Genomic DNA, 19,671 nt, shown 5'->3' with positions numbered 1-19,671 from the left:
CTATATTAAGCAAAGTGGTTGCTAACACAACATGATCACTGTAGCATCCAGCGGGGCAAGAAACATGAGCACTTTATTTCAAGATGAAGGTCTATAATAGTAAATCAGGTCTGTCTGTAACGGTCTTATACTGCAGTTACCTGAATTTCATTTCACTCTGTAATTCAGTCCAACACTGTCAGTCATAAGAGAAGTATTGCTAACGTCATTTTCGCAATTAACTGAATGTTTTTCACGTTGATTGAAGACATTTTTTACAGGAATTGCTATTTTTTTAAGTCAACATACAAAGCCTCATTTCGACTTGTCTGGTTTTGGCGGTGGCAGAAGCACTCCCCATACATTGTCCCATCTTCAAAGCTCTGATTGGTTGGAAAGTTTTAGCCATGTTGGGGTCCGTGCTGGCTCTATAGATGGCAATGTCAGTGCGTCAGTCTGTCCACCTCTTTGGTCTGGGCTGAACTATTGGATGGACTGCTGTGACATTGTGTACAGACATTCATGGTTCCTAGAGGGTGAACCCTACTCACTCTGGTGAGACTTCTCTGGCTTTTTCTCTTGCACCACCTGGACGTTCACGTTTTTGTTTTATAGTGAAATATCTCAACAACTATTGGGTGGATTGCCATTAAATTGCCATTGACACAGACATTCAGGATACACAGGCTAAGCTGCTAACTTTGGATAAACTGATGAACTTTGTCGATCCCTGACTTTTCACGTAGCGCCAACATCGTGTTATAATTTCAATCTCTCCAAGACTTTGGTTCATGACCAAACACCTGCAGTCCCCTCAGCCGCATCTGTTTAGTGCTAAATAGCAAACTTTGCATGCTAACACACCAAACTGAGATGGTGAGCCTAGTTAACATCAACATGTTAACAGTGTCACTGTGAGCATGTTAGCACGCTGACATCAGTACCTCAGCACAGCCTCACAGGGCTGTAGACTCTTGTTCTAATCTGGTAAATAGCCATCAGTGAGCACAGCACCAGGCCTATTTGAATAGTGTAGGCAGCAATCCAGAGGCCTGGAACCAGGCTGGGTCTGTAAACTGTGGTCAGTGTTTACAATAGATGGTGTGGACAATAATTTCACTGTTCTGCTTTGTTTAAAACTTGTCTGATCATCTGAATGCTTGTCTTTCTAGCCCTGCTTGATTTCTTTTAAGTGACACTGCCGTGCTTCCAGTCACTTACTGGGTGAGCACGGTGTTGGACAGGAATGATAGCCAAAACTATACAAATAAGGCCTAAGTTGTAATAAACAAAGGTAAAGAAATGACAGAGACTGAGACGTTGTTTAAACCGAGAGAAAGAGAGCAGACCTTTGTCTTCTGGACTTCTACTCTCAAGAGTGTTTTCTTTGTTTGCACTGATATTTGTCTCTCTGACGCTGTTGCACTGTGTTGATGTATGATATGCTTGTCCCACCTTTTACCGTAACCAGGTTCCTTTTGTCATCTCCATTTTGTTTTTGCCACCTTGATAATGTAGCAGCAGGAGCTGCATTCAGAGCTCTGCAAATAAAGCAACGCACATGCAGTGGTTGTAGATAATAAGCGGATGAGACAGCAGTATTTGCAGTATACCTTTCTCTCTCTCTCTCTGTGTGAAGCACACTCGCCCTCTACCTCGGAGAGCCTCCCTGTGCCACAGTCAGACTGGAGGAAGCCTGATCGTCAGCAGCCTACCACTGTCATGACCATAAACGGCAGCCCTGGAAACCGTTGGCTTCATTACATCACAACTTACAACTAACGCAACTCACTCCAACAAACTCTCCGTACCTTACCGGAAAGACCAGCAGTTTCCATGGGAACAGGACAGAACAAGAGGAAAGAGAGGAAAAAGAAAGAGAGAGAATTGAGAGACAGAGGAGAGGATGGATGTCAGGGGTGTGGAGAGAGGAGAGCGTACCGAAACAGGAAAGCAAGAAACATGTCTATTGTTTAGTTACGCAGAGGGGAAATGCGACCTTAGATGGAGGTGAGGCGGAGGTGAGCTCGGAGTGGGAGGGAGAGAGAGATGTAGAATTATACTTGGAAAAGCAAGGACGGGGGCCACAGCTTGAAGACATTGTGGCCTGTGCTTTGGGTCTGTACGATCCAGCATCACCGGGGGTTATATTAGGTTGTTTGCTCCGAAGAGAGTCCCTGAATGCTCAATCAACCCCTCAGAGCCCCTCTCTCCTGAGAACACAGCAGGCCTGACAGGGATAAAACACGGTAAACAACACGGTGAATATAACTCAGTCTGAACAATAATCACACACACACACACACACACACACACACACACACACCATCATTAGGTAAGATGAGCTGTTACGTGAGCAATAACTCAACTAGGGCTTCAGCTAACTATTATTTTCAGCGTGAATTCCTCTGAGGAGTTCATTTCATTGATCAACAATTTCACATGAAAAAAAAAAGAAGTAAAAATACCCTTCTAATTACTCCGAATCCAAGGTGATGTCTTCAACAGCCAAAGCAGGTTGCCAGCATTTAAAGGAGTAGTGCAACATTTTGAGAAATAGACTTATTTGCGTTCTTGCTGAGAGTTATGTGAGGATCAATATCACTTTCATATCTGTATGTTAAATATGTGGCTGGAGCCAATGAGCTCAGCTTAGCACAAAGGGGGGGGGGGGACAGCACGTCTGAAACATACTAATCAACGCGATATATCTTGTATGCTTCATTCATATGAAAAGCGAGATATGACATTGTTTTAATGAACTTAAGAGAGTTTTGTTAGCTTTGGAAAGATTCAGGCTAACTGTCTCCCCCACTTTCCAGTATTTATGCTAAGCTAAGCTCATAAATTGACACATCCAGTGCATAGTGGAGGAGGGTAACGTTTTACTTCATCTACCCCCGTGTTCAAAACATTAAAAACGTGTCCACTTGTAGTTGCATTACCCTTCAGTTCTGACGGAGGGCGTTTAAAGCCTGCACCACCTCACCGCCCCACCAAACGTCTTCAGCAGACTGCATCAGATGTGCTTCATGACCGCACGTCATGGCTGCTGTTGATCTGTTTGCTGATATGGGAATTAGATATTACGGCTTTCCGACTCTGCTGCAATGTGTCACACAAAGTTACATTTATATACCGAGGCAGCAACTAATGATTAGCTGCTCAAACAAAAACCCACCTCGCTGGATGCATTTTTATGAGATAAAACACTGACCTTTAGAGGAAAAGAAGAGAAATGCCACAGCACTTCACACAGGAAATGTCATATATCTAATGAGTGATTAAGGACTACAACTAACTATTAGTTTCATAATCATTTCATTATCAGTTCGCATGCTGATTATTTATACAATGAATCTTTCGGTCAGCAAAATGTCAGAAATTCTTCTACATCCCACGCTGACATCTGCAAATGCTATAATGCTATTATCCGAACATATTCCATTTACGATTGGTCAAGAAAAAGAAAAGCAGCTGGAACCAGCATTCTTTATTTGACATTTGAATGACTAATCAACTATCTCAACTTTTGCCATGAGTCACTACACTAATCGATTAATCAACTAACCAGGCCGTAATCGATCTAAACTGATCACAGACTAAACGTGTCCAGATTTTATAGCTCACCATGTCGGTTAAAACTATTTCCTGTGGGAAACTGCTCCAGTGATTTAAAACACCAGAAAGCAGCAAACTCCTTACATGTGACAAGCTGGAGCCGGGAAACGTTTGGCATTTCTGCTCAAGAAATCACTCGGCCAAGATTCGTTTACTTTCAGAAATGTTCTGTCAATATGAAAGAAAGAATCAATTAACTAATTTCGGCACAGTTTCCAGCCACATAAACCATATGAATAATGAATGAATTCTTTTATGCAGCAAGTTTATGCTCCCTCCCTGTTGGGTTGTTAAAGAGTGGAAGTCAATTGCGGCACTGAACAGAACTAAACTGATGATACCTGCCGTCGCCTGAGGCTTCATGGGGGTATTTTTCTGTAGTAAGAAATACAGACCAGACCAGTGTAGACCAGAGGGTCTGGCCTGTTTGAATGCTTCTACCTGTCCCTGCCCAAGTAAGGGGTTTATCTTTAGAACATCTCTTTGCTCTGTCATGACGACATTTAGGCGCTGTCCATAGCAACAGTCGTCGTGCCCACCGACTGCCGCGGTGACGGCCGGGGCTCTTGCAGCTCGTAATTGGCCAGCCCACTGCGATTACAGTACATATGGTGCTGACATGCGGGCACATGCCTGATGCAACCTTTGATAACCCTTCATACCTTTCAAACGACTGTTATGATCCATTTGAACGGTGAACATATCAATAATCAACTCTCTTCTAGACTGTCTGTCTCATCTCTTCTTGTTTTCTCCCTCCTGACCTCATGCTCTGCTTCTTTCTCTGCAAATGTGTGTATATATAAATAGCATTTGTGTGTGTGTGTGTGTGTGTGTGTGTGTGTGTGCACGAGGCGAAAGTCAGCCATGAAGGGAATAGTGGGGTCGAGGCGACATTTGCAAAGGTGAGGGGAGTGTGTGTGTGTGTGTGTGTGTGTGTGTGTGTGTGTGTGGAAAAACAGCAGTGGTTGTCACAGCAACAAAAGCCCATCTCCAAACGTCGCCTCGCAGCCTCTCCTTCATTCTCCGTCGTCTCGTTCTGTCCTTGCATGTGTGCAGAATTTGTATGTGCGTGTCCTTACGTCTCCTCTGCGTATGCACTGCACTGAGTTAACAGTGAGGACAGAGACAAGGAAAGATGGGAGAGGGTGAATGTGTGTGTGCGTATGTGTGTGTGTGTGAGTGTGTGTGAGAGAGAGAGAGAGAGGCAGAGGAAACAGAAATAAATTGCAGTGCTGACCTATATTCTCGAATCCTGCAACCAGTTCAGCGGCACAGATGTTCCCCCAATCCGCGTGTTCCTGAAACCCTCAGCCGTGAAATCCAGCCACAACACCCGACTGTATGGACGGGGGGTCGATCTAATTGTGCCTGCGTGTCCCCATGTGTCCCACGTACGTTATGCATCAGCTGTGTTTTGATATGTTTGTGTGTGCTGTTGCAGTCCGCGTGGGAGGATGTGTGCTGATTTATTTCTGTGTTTAAAGGGCCACTTCACCGATTTCACCCTCATCTCTCCATGCATACACGTCGGTGTAGGCCTATTGGCGCTATTGTGCGCTTGTCAATAATCTGTATCTGGTAGGAAGGCTCTTTTCATCCCTCCAAATCCTAAACCTGATGATGCAAGCGCAGGCCAAGCAGCAGCGAGGAAGACTTATTTCAGGCCTCAGACCTCTAATCATTCTGTCTACCAGACTGAACTGCTTTTCTTTCCTCCTGCATGGCTACATCTTCAGCAGTGAGAGCTGTGTTAGAGAACAGAGAGCATCAAGGGCTCCTATAAAATGCAAACCACTGGAGTGAAAGAAAACAAAAGGAAATGTTATCAGATCTTTGTTCCAGACTGTGTTTGTTCAGGTCTGTGGTCACCTGTCAGGCTGCAGTGTTTTTTTGAGTTTATAATGTTGTATTTCATCTGACAGGCATCTGTTGAAACTAAAACATAATTCAGATGAACAGTAACGATTTAGTGAAGGTCATTTTTTCTCACCTGCGTTCCCTCTAGTCTTATCTGGCTATGCATGACGTTTTGGTTTCATTTTCCCATCTTTGCAGGTATTTCACTGCCATCTTTCTACCTAAAATGTGAGTAGAGAGATCACTGTGCATACGAGTGATAGATGCTATTCATGATAGCAAAAAATATGTGGATGGGAACGAGATGTTTTATTTAAATGTAAATACTTTGAGCAAACCTAACTACGGTAAGTGTGAAAACGCTTGTTGTTATTTGGGTGAACTGACCCTTTAAACTGTTGCCGACTGTAGCACTGACACTATGTTGTGTATCATCACTGTCATAATAAGCAGACAGCTACGTGTCTTATTAAACACACGTTGAACGCCACAGTTGCTTTGGTATTGTTGGTAGAACTAATATTTCACTAAATAATTTTCTTTCTGATGAAAAACTGGTTTATTTCCTTAACAGCAAGCAGGTGAATCACTTTCGCGGAGTGCTACAAATGCTGGCAAATCCTCTGGATCAGTTCTGTTCATTTAAGTTAACAGCTAGTGTTGGACTTTACATAATCAGTGTCCGTGTGCGCAACTTCTTTTTAATCACTATTTACATTTAAATTAAAAAGCACCTGTGTACAGAGGTGGAGGATTTGCTCATGTGTCTGTAATCTGAGAACAATAGCACGCAGACATGCGCTCAGTGAGACAGAGAGGGGGGGGGGGCATAGGAAGTAATGGGGTTGCTGAGTAATTGCTTTGCGCCTCAGATGGGTGAGTGAACTCAGGCAGCAGATTACATGCAGCAGTGTCAAAAGAGTCATCGGCTCACCCAACAACCCGGTTAAAGCCAACAGGGAGCGCGCGCGTGTGTGTGTGTGTGTGTGTGTGTGTGTGTGTGTGTGTGTGTGTGTGTGAGAGGTTTTCCTGTGTGTGTGTGTGTGTGTGTGTGTGTGTGCATGGGTTTATCATGTGTGTATCTTTCAGTGTGTATGCTTGTGAAGTGTGTTTTGGTTTTTTTTCTCAATGGGTTTGGATCTGCCTCTCTACGTTTCTTCATCACATCTTTTGTTATGACCATTCTATGTTTCGGTGTGAACTCGTACACGATGTGCGTCAGGCGTGAGCGGGTCCGTATGCAAACAGGTACGCGGCTGAACGAGGAGTGTGATTGGCGCTCCGGCTCCCGGCTCCCGACAGTGACTGGCTCCCTCTGGATGACATCCCACTGTGTATGAGCCAAGATGGCGGTGACAGGAAAGCTCATCTCCCTCCCCATTCCAACTAGCCACACTTGTTTCTGTGCAAAACTGTGTGCCAGGCTGCCGGTCCTCTGGCCTCGAGGACTTCACAGGGGTGGGCTGCTGTTTCTGTTCATTAGGGAGGTCGGATGTTGTGATCTTTGCTGTTGCTTGGTTGTATTTGCAACACCTTCCAAGTTGGTTTTATTAGTGTGTTATTTTGGCCTTTGCCCTCCCTGAGGTCCATCCTCAGCTCTGATTATCCTAACGCACATTAACATAAATGAGCATGTTCATTGTTAAATCTCAGTAACTAGTCTCTGTCTCTGTGAGTGTTTCTAATGTGGTTACTGCACAGATTCTCCTCACCAGTGGGTGGATGGCGAGGACATTCCTCTTCAGTATCTCCAATGTAATTTCCTAATTAGACATTTTGACTTGTCCTGGCAGAAAAAGGGCAGGTGTCTCTAATATCATTAACAATGGCTCCACTCTATTGAATTGTAGGTGCACCAGCATGAACAATGCCGAGGCACTGACACTGACACTGACACTGACACTGACACGGTGTGACTGACATGTTTCAACAAAGCTACTCTTTTTTAGTGAAACACAGAGTTTCCTTGGCTAGCTATCGCTGCCTACTCATCAGTGCTACAGCGTCCTGTGTCTGGATCAGCAGCCAAAGTGTGTACAAAGCCTTAAAAATAACAGTTTCCACAAACCAAAAGTGTATCTACAACAACAAATCTAATGTGTGTGTGTCAGAGAGAGAGAGAGTAAAAAAGAAAATGAGAACAAAACAAGTAAAAAAGAAAAAAGTCAGGTCGCTGTCTTCGCCCTGAGCGCCTGCCTCGTGTGTTCAGGTGTGTTCAGCTGCATGCGGTCTAACCAGAAAAGCCTAACTGATCCGAAAATCTCATTCAGTTCCGGCGATGAACTGATTCCCTTCACCCGCTTAAAACTATTGTTCAGATGGACAATCGATTAGTGAATTGACCCATCACTACTGTTCAACCACACAACAAATGGAAACGGGCGATGGCACAAGCTGTGGCTGCTGGGAGATCCGCGAAGGCCTCGTATCGAGTTCTGCTCTTTTCTGCGGTGTTCTGTGCAAACAGCCAACGTAATGGAGCGTTAAAAATGTTTTCCACTTGCAAGGTACCACCGGGGAATTGGCAGTCAAGGTGGACCGGGATTAAACTTGTTGGTCACAAAAAGAGTGCAAATGCCGTATTGATTAAGCACTGATGCTGTATTGACAGGAGGTGTCAATAAAGTGGCGGGAGGGCGGAGGGGAGGCTGAGGGAGGACAGTGCCTGACTGATGGATGTAATGATCAAAGGTTGCTAAAGCACTGGGTTATACAGTAAATCTAGTTATTTGTCTTTAGGTTGGCGTCGGCTCTAAGAAAGTTGAGAAAACTTCTAATTTCAACTGTTTTCACTGTATTTTGGAGGCAAACAAAAAAATGTGTATGTCAAAAATTTGTTGAGAATCGCAGGTAATAATTTACACTAGCAACCATTTAATTTTGAAGCATAATGACAAATCAGGTTCACAGCTCAGTGGAGATGTTTCTTTACTCTATAGACCAGTACTGATAAAAACTGTCAGACCCTCATCACACCTCAGACCTTTGGCAACACACAATGGTTCTCCTTCACAGACACCAATCATGTTCCACACATTTTGAAAATCTGTTCATATTGTTGCTTTTCATTTTCTATGTGTTACAATTCTTTTTTCACACAATTGAATCTTCAGTGTTTTGGTCCGTTTTGGTCAAGTTTGCGTTCCTACTTCCTCTTCTTGGATGTCAGAAGCTATGTTACTATTTCAGCTGTTTATTCATTAGATAACTATTGAACTTCTCTCTTCACTTGTTTTCAAATCCTCACAATTGGAACACATAATGCAGACATGGACTCAGTGTGATCATATGTCCTGTAGAATCTGGGAGCCTATGCTTGTAGATGTAGTAAACATCAGCATCTCGACAATTTGTCAAATTTTTTTGCTTGAACATCATTCTGTGGATACATTTCTCTAAATTAAATCATAATTTGTATTTTTTTAGCTAGCTAAGCTACTCTGGGCTACATGTTGTGGAGCATGTAGCCCTCTGGGCTACCTGTTCCCCTGGTTGAGGATCACTGGTTTTTATCGGTTAAGTAGCAAATAGAAGGTTTGTATCAGTGTAATAAGGTGAGTTTAAACACATCCCGGCTCTGTCCGTCTCCCTGCCTCATCCTTCAGTTACATCACAGTGATACCCCACCACAATGAGCAGATTTATTCTTTTCCGTCTGTTTCCTTTAATGATTCATTCACTCTGCCCCTCTCTCTCTCTCTCTCTCTCTCTCTCTCTCTCTTCCGGCCCATTCATTCTGTCACATCTGTCTGTTTTTTGACAAATTAATTACAGGGACTCCAGCCTTTAGTGGCAGGTCTCCAGGTTCAAACCCTTTCAAAGTGGCCAGCCTTTCATACTTCTCCCTGACAGCAGATGTAGAACATTGGGACTAATCAAAGCAATTAAGATTCGCAAAAAATCTTTTGCGTACAAGACCACAGTAAAGTAAAAAAAAAAGATGTTATGAAACAAGGCTTCTATTACACCACTTCTGTATAATAGTAGGATAAGTAGTAGGCCTCCATCCATCCTATTATTTACAGTAGCTTTTTCTAACTTATTTGAACAGTTCATGAAGTTTGGGTGTTTTGAGACGTACCCAACAGATGCTTGTCATTTAACTGAGACTGAACTTCACTCCTGTCTGCATCTTCCTGCCATCTGTGGCTCCACGCTGTAGTCTGGTCTTTCGTACTTCTTTACTTGACATTTATGGTAACATTGCAGTAATGTTGCCTTTCTCGTTTTTTGTCCAAAGCGTTGAGGATGCAGCCTGTCACCAGTTCTAAATGTGGGCCACTACTAGCACAGGCACATACACTCCATCCTGTGACATAAAGCAACTCTTACAAGCATAAAATCACTGAAAATTATGACATTTGACATATTGGCAATTGAAATCTAGCCAGCACAGCCATGTTGCAGAAACACAGGCTGGATTCTACGTTGCTTGAGGGCCCGCTAGGATCCGCACGTCTGCCCAAAGGCTCTGTTCAGACATCTACACACCTCCGATTTTTTTGAAATCACACAGACTCGTCCTCGCAGTCACTACGTCGACGCCTGTAGACTTCAATCCACTGTGTAAGTGTGGAACGCGTCCCCCAAGAGGACCCCAGAAAGTAGTACAAACAGAATTACGACATACGTGGACCCAAGCAAACCCCAACAGATACAGGAAGTAACATGCGCCACCTCCCTGTAGAAATAACTAATGTTTATGCTGTTTGACAATATTATGGTGTTGTCATTCAAACTTAGTGGTAGGCTATGCTAGTGAGGCAAACAGTGATGTTAGATATAGCTATGCGTAGCCACGAGTACTAGTCCATCTCATGGTTTTGTTGTAGCAACTGACCACCAGTAAGAATCTGTATTAAAGAATTCTGTACCACTGATTGTTTGTATCACTTTCCATTTACATCCAATTATCCTCTCATCGGCTGGAATATAAATGATAAGTTTTCCCCCAGCTTACATATTGCAAAGAACGATTAATAACATTGCAAGGACACTCTTTTCTTAGTTAAACACACAAAATCCCAACTATGTTGTTTCCCAACATCATCCCAGACACAGCAGTGAGTTAGACTACAGCACAGCTCCTCCCTGTGAGGCCTGATTCACACAGATGTGAGCAGCCATATGTTCTGTCAGCAGAGGTGTAGTCCGATGGAGACGGGACCCGAAATAAAGCTGCTCTGAAAACATGAATGAACGGCGAATCCTCGAACCCTTTCACATGCCCGAATCAAGCAGCAGCCATTTAATGCGTCCCAGCGTGGCCAGTGTGTTTGACCTCCACATCCAAAGATGGATGGGAGGAGGAAGCAAGTGAACTGCTGCTCTGTGTGTGTGTGTGTGTGTGTGTGTGTGTGTGTGTGTGTGTGTGTGGACAGTGTGTGTACATGCAACCTCAAGGCGAGACCACATAAGGCTGCGTACAAATACAACTGCTCGGCTCTTACTGGTCTGTGTCGTGATTAACATTAGCCTAGTAAACGCGTCTCTTAACATCTGAATGGACGTTCGTCAACACACTCTCTCTCTCTCTCTCACACACACACACACACACACACTCATTGCATTACCACCAGCCTTTGTCTTGAATTTTAAAGAGACAATCTGCTCTCCCTTGTGACGATGATTTTGTGTTTTCTTTGTCCCCCCCTCACTCCCAGTCCTCTTCTTGTCTTTCAGGCACACACACACACACACACACACACACCAACCTCCCAAGGGCAAACAGGGGGAGAGGCACCTGTGGCCTGCCTGATTAACAGCCATTTTCCAGAGGAGCAGAGAGACTTCAGTACAGCAACGATGAGTGCCTTCTGAGGATCCATATTAGAACAACACAGGTGTGTGATTTTGTGTGTGTGTGTGTGTGTGTGTGTGTGATTGTGTATGTCAACAACAGCCCCCCCCACCCACCCCCCCGTATCGGCAGCAACCCGTTTGTGAATATGGTGAATCAAGGGTCAGTGCTGTTACCATATCTTCACACTCTAACGTCCAGGCTTCGACTACTGACTGAGCTTCTGTGTATTACAAGATAGTGATCAATTAAAATGCTTCAGCATGGCAGCAGAAAGAATGTCCACTATGGGATGGTTTAGGCCTCACTGGATGGATCCTCATTTGTCAGCAGAGTAGTTTTGGAGGTCACTACCAATCTTTTCTGACATCGGTCTTAACATGGGATGTCCTATACAAGGACACATTAACCTACTGGGCCCCCGATAACAAACATTTTAGTCTTGAAAACTAGATTTTTTACACAAGGTAAAGGTAAAGTTGGGTTATAAAACAGTCACCGCTCTTAAGGCCATAAGCAGTCGACCAGTTGACACACACAATCGTGAGCCCACTGCTTTTGGGCACCTGGAGTCGTGGGATAGAGTCTGCGCTCCATCCTTTCCTACTCACTCCAGCAATGACAGGTGATGATGATGATGATGATGATGCAGCGGAAATCAGGGCAGAAATCCACCCGCATCCATCTAGAGACAGACAGCCACGTTCACGCGTGAAGCAGCAAACTGCACGGGTCTCTGCGGTCTGTATTTTCAGGTAAAGTTCCAGTCCAGATCAGCGCAGTCTGACTCAACAGATGCTCCAGAGAAGAGGGGTAACTTGTACATTTGGATGACGGCTCAGTCCAAACAGTCCTTTCAACGCCGTCTGCACATTCATTAACGGGCTGTACTGGCAGACAGTTCTCCTGTCGTGGCACATGATGATGTTTAGAGTAATATTTGAGGCAAAGATTCCGTTGATTGGTGCCTTCGTACATTACATCGGTTGGGCTTCGCATGAAAATGTTCAAGTGAAGCACATTTCAAAAGGGAAGGCAACATTTTCACGGTAGCCCAAAGGGGATTTCTTCCAGCGTAAACAAGCATGAAGCATCAGATATGCAGAGCACAGCATTTGCTGGGAGTGTGAGGGTCACGCCTGCTGCGGTTTTTAACATTTAATACACGATAGCGCCACTGATCGCGTTAAACGACACCCCTCGAATCTGCAGCTACGTGATTGGCTGAGGCGGAAGGAGCCGTCTGATTGGCTACAGATAATTCCCCGTTGAAAAGATGTGCTGAGTTGAACCCACACACAAATACAGTGAAGGTCACACGTGACAAACAGTTCGTAAATGCAGGTTCAACTGTTTGTATTTGAAAATAACAACGTGCAAATGTGTTTTTGATGAAAATTAGAAATACTTTCAAATACACGTGATTGTGGATTTCTTCTAATTCATTTCAAAGAGATATTTGTGTGTGCATCAGAAATACACTTCTGGATCTCGTGTGGATTTTTGTAGTCATTTATATATAAATACATCTATGATCCTTCTGTGTGTCATCAACACTGAGACTGATCTGGCTCCGTAGGTAATGTTAATGCTAAGCTAAGGACGGCCTCAAGGATCTTAGCTATGCCCCGAAGTTGAGAAGGGAAATAAATGTCTGGCTGTTCTATCATTCTATGTCATATTTTGACATGATCTGGTAATATTCACTCCGGTCTTTCCTGCCGCTGTACCACAACACCTGAAACGAAAACATGGACATGCCGACACATGCCGACTTTTTTTTAAAATCTAATTCATACATTAATGACAGAAATCTTTGACAAACGAATCAATAATCGAAATAAATATCACGAAATTCAGTCCATATAACTCCCACAAAGCGCTCATTTTGAAAATGACCAAACAACACGAGGTGTCAACGCTAAAAGCTGCCACTTATTTTACATTACACGGATTCTTTCACCTGCCCGGACTGGCCGACACCACACATTCCTGGATGCCAGCGCTTGGTCCTGCAGCTAAAACTGAACGTTTTCTCTGACAAACTACGTGTGTTTTCTTGCCGGGATGCCTCTGAGCCTACATAGTGGTCTCACTGAAATAAATGAGGACCCTGGATTTTTTTTTTGACCGGAAAAGCCTCAGGCAGCCAAAAACCTGTTTCACCACCAGAGAACCCCTGAGAGGAACATTTTCTGCTGGAGTTACAGGTGAAATAAAAGGTCATGCGATGCATTCAGAGCAGAGGTCCAGACAGAGGGAGGGGGCGAAAACTCCCGACCATTTATTGTGACATTTTGGTCGGAGCGACCTTCATCACATACTTAAGACTTTATCTTGTGAGCTTATCTGCCTCCGCCCTTAACCGCTCACAAATTCTAAAGTGAGAGGAAAAAAAGAAGAGATTGGAGCTGCAGCTTCCCTCCACGCAGGAGGAGCGGTGTCAGTCCTGCCCTCTTCCCCCTCACACGGTCCGGTTCACGCCCCAACACGTGTCGCTCATCTTGAGGGGCCGTCCATCTTTTTCATGCGATCTTTCCTGAGGCCGAGGCGTGCAGCGTCTCTCCCCAGCACGTCTGAAGCCTCCGGCACCGCTGCTTGCAGAGTGTGCTGTGCACTCCTCGCTTCCTGCTCGTCTCTCTGTTGCCGACTTCCTGCAGCGTGGCTGCTGCTAGCCTCACCTTTTCAGCCACGGCAAGCAAGCAAGCAAGCAAGCAAGCTAGCTAGCCGACCACGCCCATGTGACGATCCCCAAATACGTCCCCAACTGTGCTACAGTGCAACTTTGAGTCAAATGGTGGTTTAGTCATAAACATAATGCTGTTTCCTGTGTAGGTTGCATTTCCTGACGCCCCCCCACCCCCCACCCCTTCCCCCCTACCCTGTCATTTCCTCCCAATGATCTTAAAGCACATCAGGGATGTGGGCAATATAGGCAGGGAAAAACAGTCAAGATGTTGACGTCCAACTTGCTATTCACCTGCTGTGAGCCGGTCAGGGCTTTGGTAATGAGAGCCTGGGGACCTGACCGAGCCTGCTGTGTGTGTGTGTGTGTGTGTGTGTGTGTGTGTGTGTGTGTGTGTTATGGTGTGTGTAAGACAGGGGGAAGAGTGTGTGTGCAATCTCCCTTGAGGACTTTCTTTCTAAGTGTGTATTTGTATGATCAGTTGCAAAGGAACCAGCTGTGTCCATGTGGTTAAGGTTTTGTTTGTGTGTGTGTGTGTGTGTGTGTGTGTTTGGTTACCTGCATGTGCTTGAGTGTGTTCAAGTGCATGTGTGTGTGTGTGTGTGTGTGTGTGTGTACGTGAAGCCCTGACAGGTTCAGTCACACACAGAAACATATTATGGAGCGAGCGCTAAGCCGACGATAAGCACGAACACCACTCCTCAACCTTTCTCTCCATCCTCTCCCTCCCTTCCTCTTTTTCTTCCCTCCTTCCCTGCCTCACCTTCCTCCATCTCTCTTCCTTCGCTCCTCCCTCCCTTCCTCCTCTCTAATCGCTGGGCTAATTGACTCAGCCAGATTTGGCAACAGGCTTATTGGTGTCATTTCACACAACAAGGAATGACCTATGCAAGACGGTGCAGCGGTGACAGTCAAGACGGAGCACACCCTGCAATGTGCCGCCCCCCCCACATCCACACACACAGAAAATTCAATAGAGGGAAAATATCCCTCAGTTGATAAGATGACCTATTAACAGCACATGGCAGTACCTGACCAAAGCTGGTGTTTGACCCTGAGTGTTTTTTTAAGAATTAGAATTTAACATCTCCAGTTTCAGGTGACTGCCTGCAGAAAAATGTCACACATGAAGTGTTAAAAAGCTGATTTCTGTCCAGCGCCCCACTGTTTTGTGCTCCTGCTGTGCACTTTACCCACCTCAGCCAACACAGAGCGAGAACCTGAGGGAGACACATTGTTTTACACAGAGGTCAGCTTATTCTTTTGAGCCTAAAGTGGCCTTTTTTCTGTCTTTCTGTCACCCGGAGCATCCTCAGGACGGCCTCAACTCCTCTGCTTTGCAATGACATTTAACAGCACCGCAGTGGTGTCATTCCCACCTGCAGGTAAACAAGGTGTGTCTGACTGTAGGTGTGTGACAGCAGGAGCTGATGTCCGGGGGAGCGCATCTATATGTGGTCTTCTCTGATGATTAATCCTTCAGCATCACCCAAAATGTGCCTGATAAGCGTCATTGTGTGTGTGTGTGTGTGTGTGTGTGTGTGTGTGTGTGTGTGTGTGTGTGTGTGTGTGTGTGTGTGTGTGTGTGTGCAGGTGCAGAGTAGACCGCCCTTACCGCTGTGCGCGCTGAACCAGCGGGGTGCGATGTGCAGGGGCAAGGTGTCAGCCAGCGACCCCCGGGACCCCAAATAGAGCACCCCGTCCGTGTGGTGCCCTCCGCCCCCAGTGTCCTGGTAGCCGGTACCGTGGGGGGCGGCGGTAGTGCCCCCTGATCCCCCTCCGGCTCTATCCGAGTCCGTCCCTCTGGGGGTGTAGAAGCCGAAGGGCACGGCGGGACTGTGCTCGATGCCCATCCCGGCCACAGAGCTCACCGAGCGGCTCCGCAGGCCCATGGTGCCGCTCGGCCGGTAGTGGCCGAAGTGGGCCGAGGGTGGCACCGCGCTGTCATCCGTAGAGACACCGGGAAAAGCACCCCGGGGCCGCCCCGCCGTGCTCTGCTTTCCCCCCATCCAAAGCGGGAGACAAGTGGGTGGGGGTTCTGGGTGGAAACAGGAGGGGGCTCGGCTCGATCCGCAAAGGGTCGAGAGAGCCGAAACAGGCTGTCGCCCCCCTCCCCTCGCTCCTGTCTGTCTCTCGGCCTGCCTGCCTGCCTGCCTGCCTGCCTGTCTGTCCGTGTGTCTCAGCAGGCTCGTCAGCTCTGACTCTCTGCAGACGCAACAGCCCGTTTCCCTGCTGAGCGGAACATGAGCCCGCCCCGACGTCTGGATTCACCTCACCCGCAGACAGAAGCTCGACACACCCGGGGGACGGCTGACGAGCTGAATGACGCCGAAAGCCCAGACTGACAAACAGCTGTGTCGCGCGGCTCGCTCCCCTCGCTGTCCCAGGTGATTAAGAGGGCTGTATCATTGCAGCAACACGTTTATCCCGCCCGGCCCGGATCACAGCAGCGCCGCAATGTCCACTCGGCGGCTCTCGCCTCATCTGATCGCAGACATCGTGACAACTGTTGCTGTCTGTCTGACCGCCAGAAAAAAACGACGGTCTGTCTTTGACAGGAGGTGGGGGGGGGGGGGACAAATGACGTCGCCGTCCGCGCTGTCAGTCCGGTCCGGTGGTCTCCAACCAGCGCTCGTCTCTCTCCCACAGATCGGGGTCACGGTGAAGCCGCTCCCCTGCGCTCACTTCGGCGCTCCGCTGCTCTCCGCTCCGCCGCCGCTGCTGCTGCCGCTGCTGCTGCTGCTGCTGGCCAGACAATGGAGGCTCTCAGTGCGCAAGCTCGGCTCAGACACACAGACAGGACAGGAGACGGTGCTGGGAGAAAGGCAAAACACACTCTGGTGTAATTTCTAATCAGAGGGAATGAGGTTGGGAACCAGGCGGTGTTACCTTGAAGCCTTTAGAAAGAGTGGTCGCTTTAGGAGGAGGAGAAGAAGAAGGTGTGACACGCGCTTTTACAGCCCAAAGCAGGCGTCAGTAGCATTGTGTAGTTTTTAAACAGTCATTTGAGATGAAGAGCAAACATGTCAGGACCTCAGTACAAACAAGAGGAGAATTATGACCCACATGTGACACTAAAGTCTTTTTTTTCCCCCTTTCAATATGGTTTTGAATTACTTTTAAAAACATCATTTTGTACAAATGTCCCCACAGCAGCCACAGACAGGCAGTTTATTCCCACACAGGGTTCAGATGGAGACATGTCTGAAGTGCTGGGGAATCCCCTCTTTTCAGTTTATTCCTGATCACTGAGGAGCACAAATAGAGCCACTGTGCCTTTACCCTTCATTACCCTTCAGCCACAGCACTGCTGTCATTACCAAGTTATACACAGGTTTTCCACCATATGCTAAATTATTGGGATTACTGGCTCACATGTTTTGTTTGGGATTACTTGGTCTAATCCTGTGCGTGTGCGCGCGCACGCGCGCGCGTGTGTGTGTGTGTGTGTGTGTGTGTGTGTGTGTGTGATATTAGGCTGGTTTTATTCTGTCTGGCTCTTTGTTTCTTCATAATAACACCCAGTCAGTCCTGTACACTCTTCTTGGCCTCGCTACCCAATAAGGTAAACTGTGGTAAAGTACTTAGGTGTTAATCTATCTGCTCTAATGACAGCAGGCCTATAAATGGTCCCCTCTCTGCTCCCCAGGCATGCTCACACACACACACTCACACACACACACACACACACACACAGATGCACATAAACCATACACACACAATCAACTCAATTGGTTCAGATATAAATACAAGACCACAGGGAGTGGAGGGGGGGATAAACAAGCCTGTGAGGTTATAGGGCAACAAGAGGGCATCTAGTGGGGGCAGATCTAATCTTCTAAACTGTCCTCACACAGTCTTTGTAAAGCAGGGGTGTCCAAACTTTTTTCCCAGAGGGCCACATACAGAAAAACATCCAAAGGGCTGGGCCACTCACTAGAGGTGAGCTATGCTGCTAACTTTAATCCACTAGAGGTGATGTATATGGCCTCACCTCTAGTGGATTAAAGTTGGCAACATCAATCAAATGTAGGTAAATTCTGTTTGATAACTGAACATGATTCAAGAAAGAAAAAAAACAGCCTTTCCATTAGTGGGCTTTCATTTATTAGTTGTGATGCAAGCTGGTCTTTGCCTTGTAGGCTCTTGTTCAGTGTGTTCAGGTGATCAGTGAGATCCACTAAACATGCCAACCATCAGCACCAGCATCAGAGGGAAGCTTGAAATAGTCTGTGCTAGAGCCCTGGTGCTCGAATTAACAGCCTTACCTCCACTTTCTTGCCCCTCGGCGGACACCGTAGAGGCCCTCCCTTTGTGCTCCCCTGTCCCAGCTGGAGCTCCATCCGTCGCACCTCCACACAGCTCGTCCCATTTAACTCCCATCATGCCAACTGCATGTGGCACAGCTTCAAAAACATCCTCACCCGTCGTGGTGCTCTTTAGACTGCTAACATCAAGCAGCTCCTCCGTAATGCAGAAGTGATCTTCATTAGTTATTAGCTGTGCTCTCATCGCACACCGCGTCTCAAACTTTCTACACTCACTTGCTCTCTTACGTTTCCTTAATTCTGCCACTTTGGGTCACCTGTGGCACATTTCTTCTTCTATTACTCATTTTATAGAGAAGCTGCTTCGTTCAAGACAGTTACTCCACCTAGCAGTGAGACTAAGAAGTACAATACAGTCCCATGTGTGGGCTGCATTCCAATACATTTTTAGAATTTCCTGCGGGCCAATGAAAATTGGACCACGGGCCGCAGTTGTAAAGCAGAAGTAAAGGAAGAGAACCACAGAGAAGAAAATAAATATGAGCATCTTAATAAAAGTGATAAGCATAAGAACAACTTTTGGGCTCCCAGGTTGGGAAATAATTCCCTGGCAGGTGTTTATTGTCCACTGGGACACTTCTGGAATTCCCAAAATATAATCGAGGACGTGACCTTTGGTGCTCTTAGCAGCAGCAGCAGCCTTGACAGAAGGACGTTCTAAATTGTTAACAATCACTGTTCTAATCTACCTCATACCGGCGTCCCCTGAATTCAATGTAACCAATGCATGTACTTTATTATGTCCTATAATGTAATGTCATTCAGTTCAGCCGCTGTACTTGGTATGCACTCAACTCAAAAAAGTCTTTAATCTGATAAACTCAGGTGCTGCAAGCTCAGATAGACCATCAACAACAAAACAAACAGTCAAATACTGCTAGGAGTTCACTGGTGGCTTATCGGACAGGCTGGCTGTGTGTGGACTATTTATTTGATTCTAAATGTTCAGCTGATGGCTGCTAGCTGTGACAACAATATTTACAGGCCCCACGGTGCTGTGATGACTTAACGGTGTTTTATTTGACCTGTGTGCTAATTCCACATGATTAAGACGCTGCACTGTCCGTCCCACAGCCTGTCCTCAGTGAGCACTGCTGACACTCTGTGGTGGAGCAGAGTATCACTTCGTCAGTGTCACAGGAGGATGGGATCGGGTCAGGAGGAACATACTGGGTGTTCTTCAGTGTCCCCGTTAGGAAGAGAGAACCCACATCCCGTTGTGCAGCTATTCAAAGCCAAAGATATTCAATCTCCAATGATATTAAACAAGGAAATGTCATCATGTCATCATGTCATCATGTCATCATGTCATCGTCAGCCAGCCCAAGATCTGATATCTAATGAATAATTATCAAGATATGCAGAAACAAAGTGAAGAGGAAAAAACAGATTGAGAT

The 19,671-nt window shown here is 46.2% G+C and overlaps 1 protein-coding gene across 1 annotated transcript in view; it reads right to left on the bottom strand.

The window, feature by feature from the left end:
• znrf1 (zinc and ring finger 1) overlaps positions 1-16,451 on the bottom strand; it is a 48,618-nt gene extending 32,167 nt beyond the window's left edge. Inside the window, exon 1 of the mRNA XM_070831046.1 lies at positions 15,562-16,451. Coding sequence (XP_070687147.1) covers positions 15,562-15,955 — 394 coding nt within the window. The 5' untranslated portion in view covers positions 15,956-16,451. The remainder of the gene's footprint in view (positions 1-15,561) is intronic.
• Between the last annotated feature and the right edge of the window lie 3,220 nt (positions 16,452-19,671).

This window comes from Pempheris klunzingeri, chromosome 5 (genome assembly GCF_042242105.1).
Source record: "Pempheris klunzingeri isolate RE-2024b chromosome 5, fPemKlu1.hap1, whole genome shotgun sequence".
NCBI classification, from domain to species: domain Eukaryota; kingdom Metazoa; phylum Chordata; class Actinopteri; order Acropomatiformes; family Pempheridae; genus Pempheris; species Pempheris klunzingeri.
The sequence above is the reverse complement of the archived record's forward strand: the minus strand, read 5'-3'. Positions and strand labels throughout refer to the sequence as shown.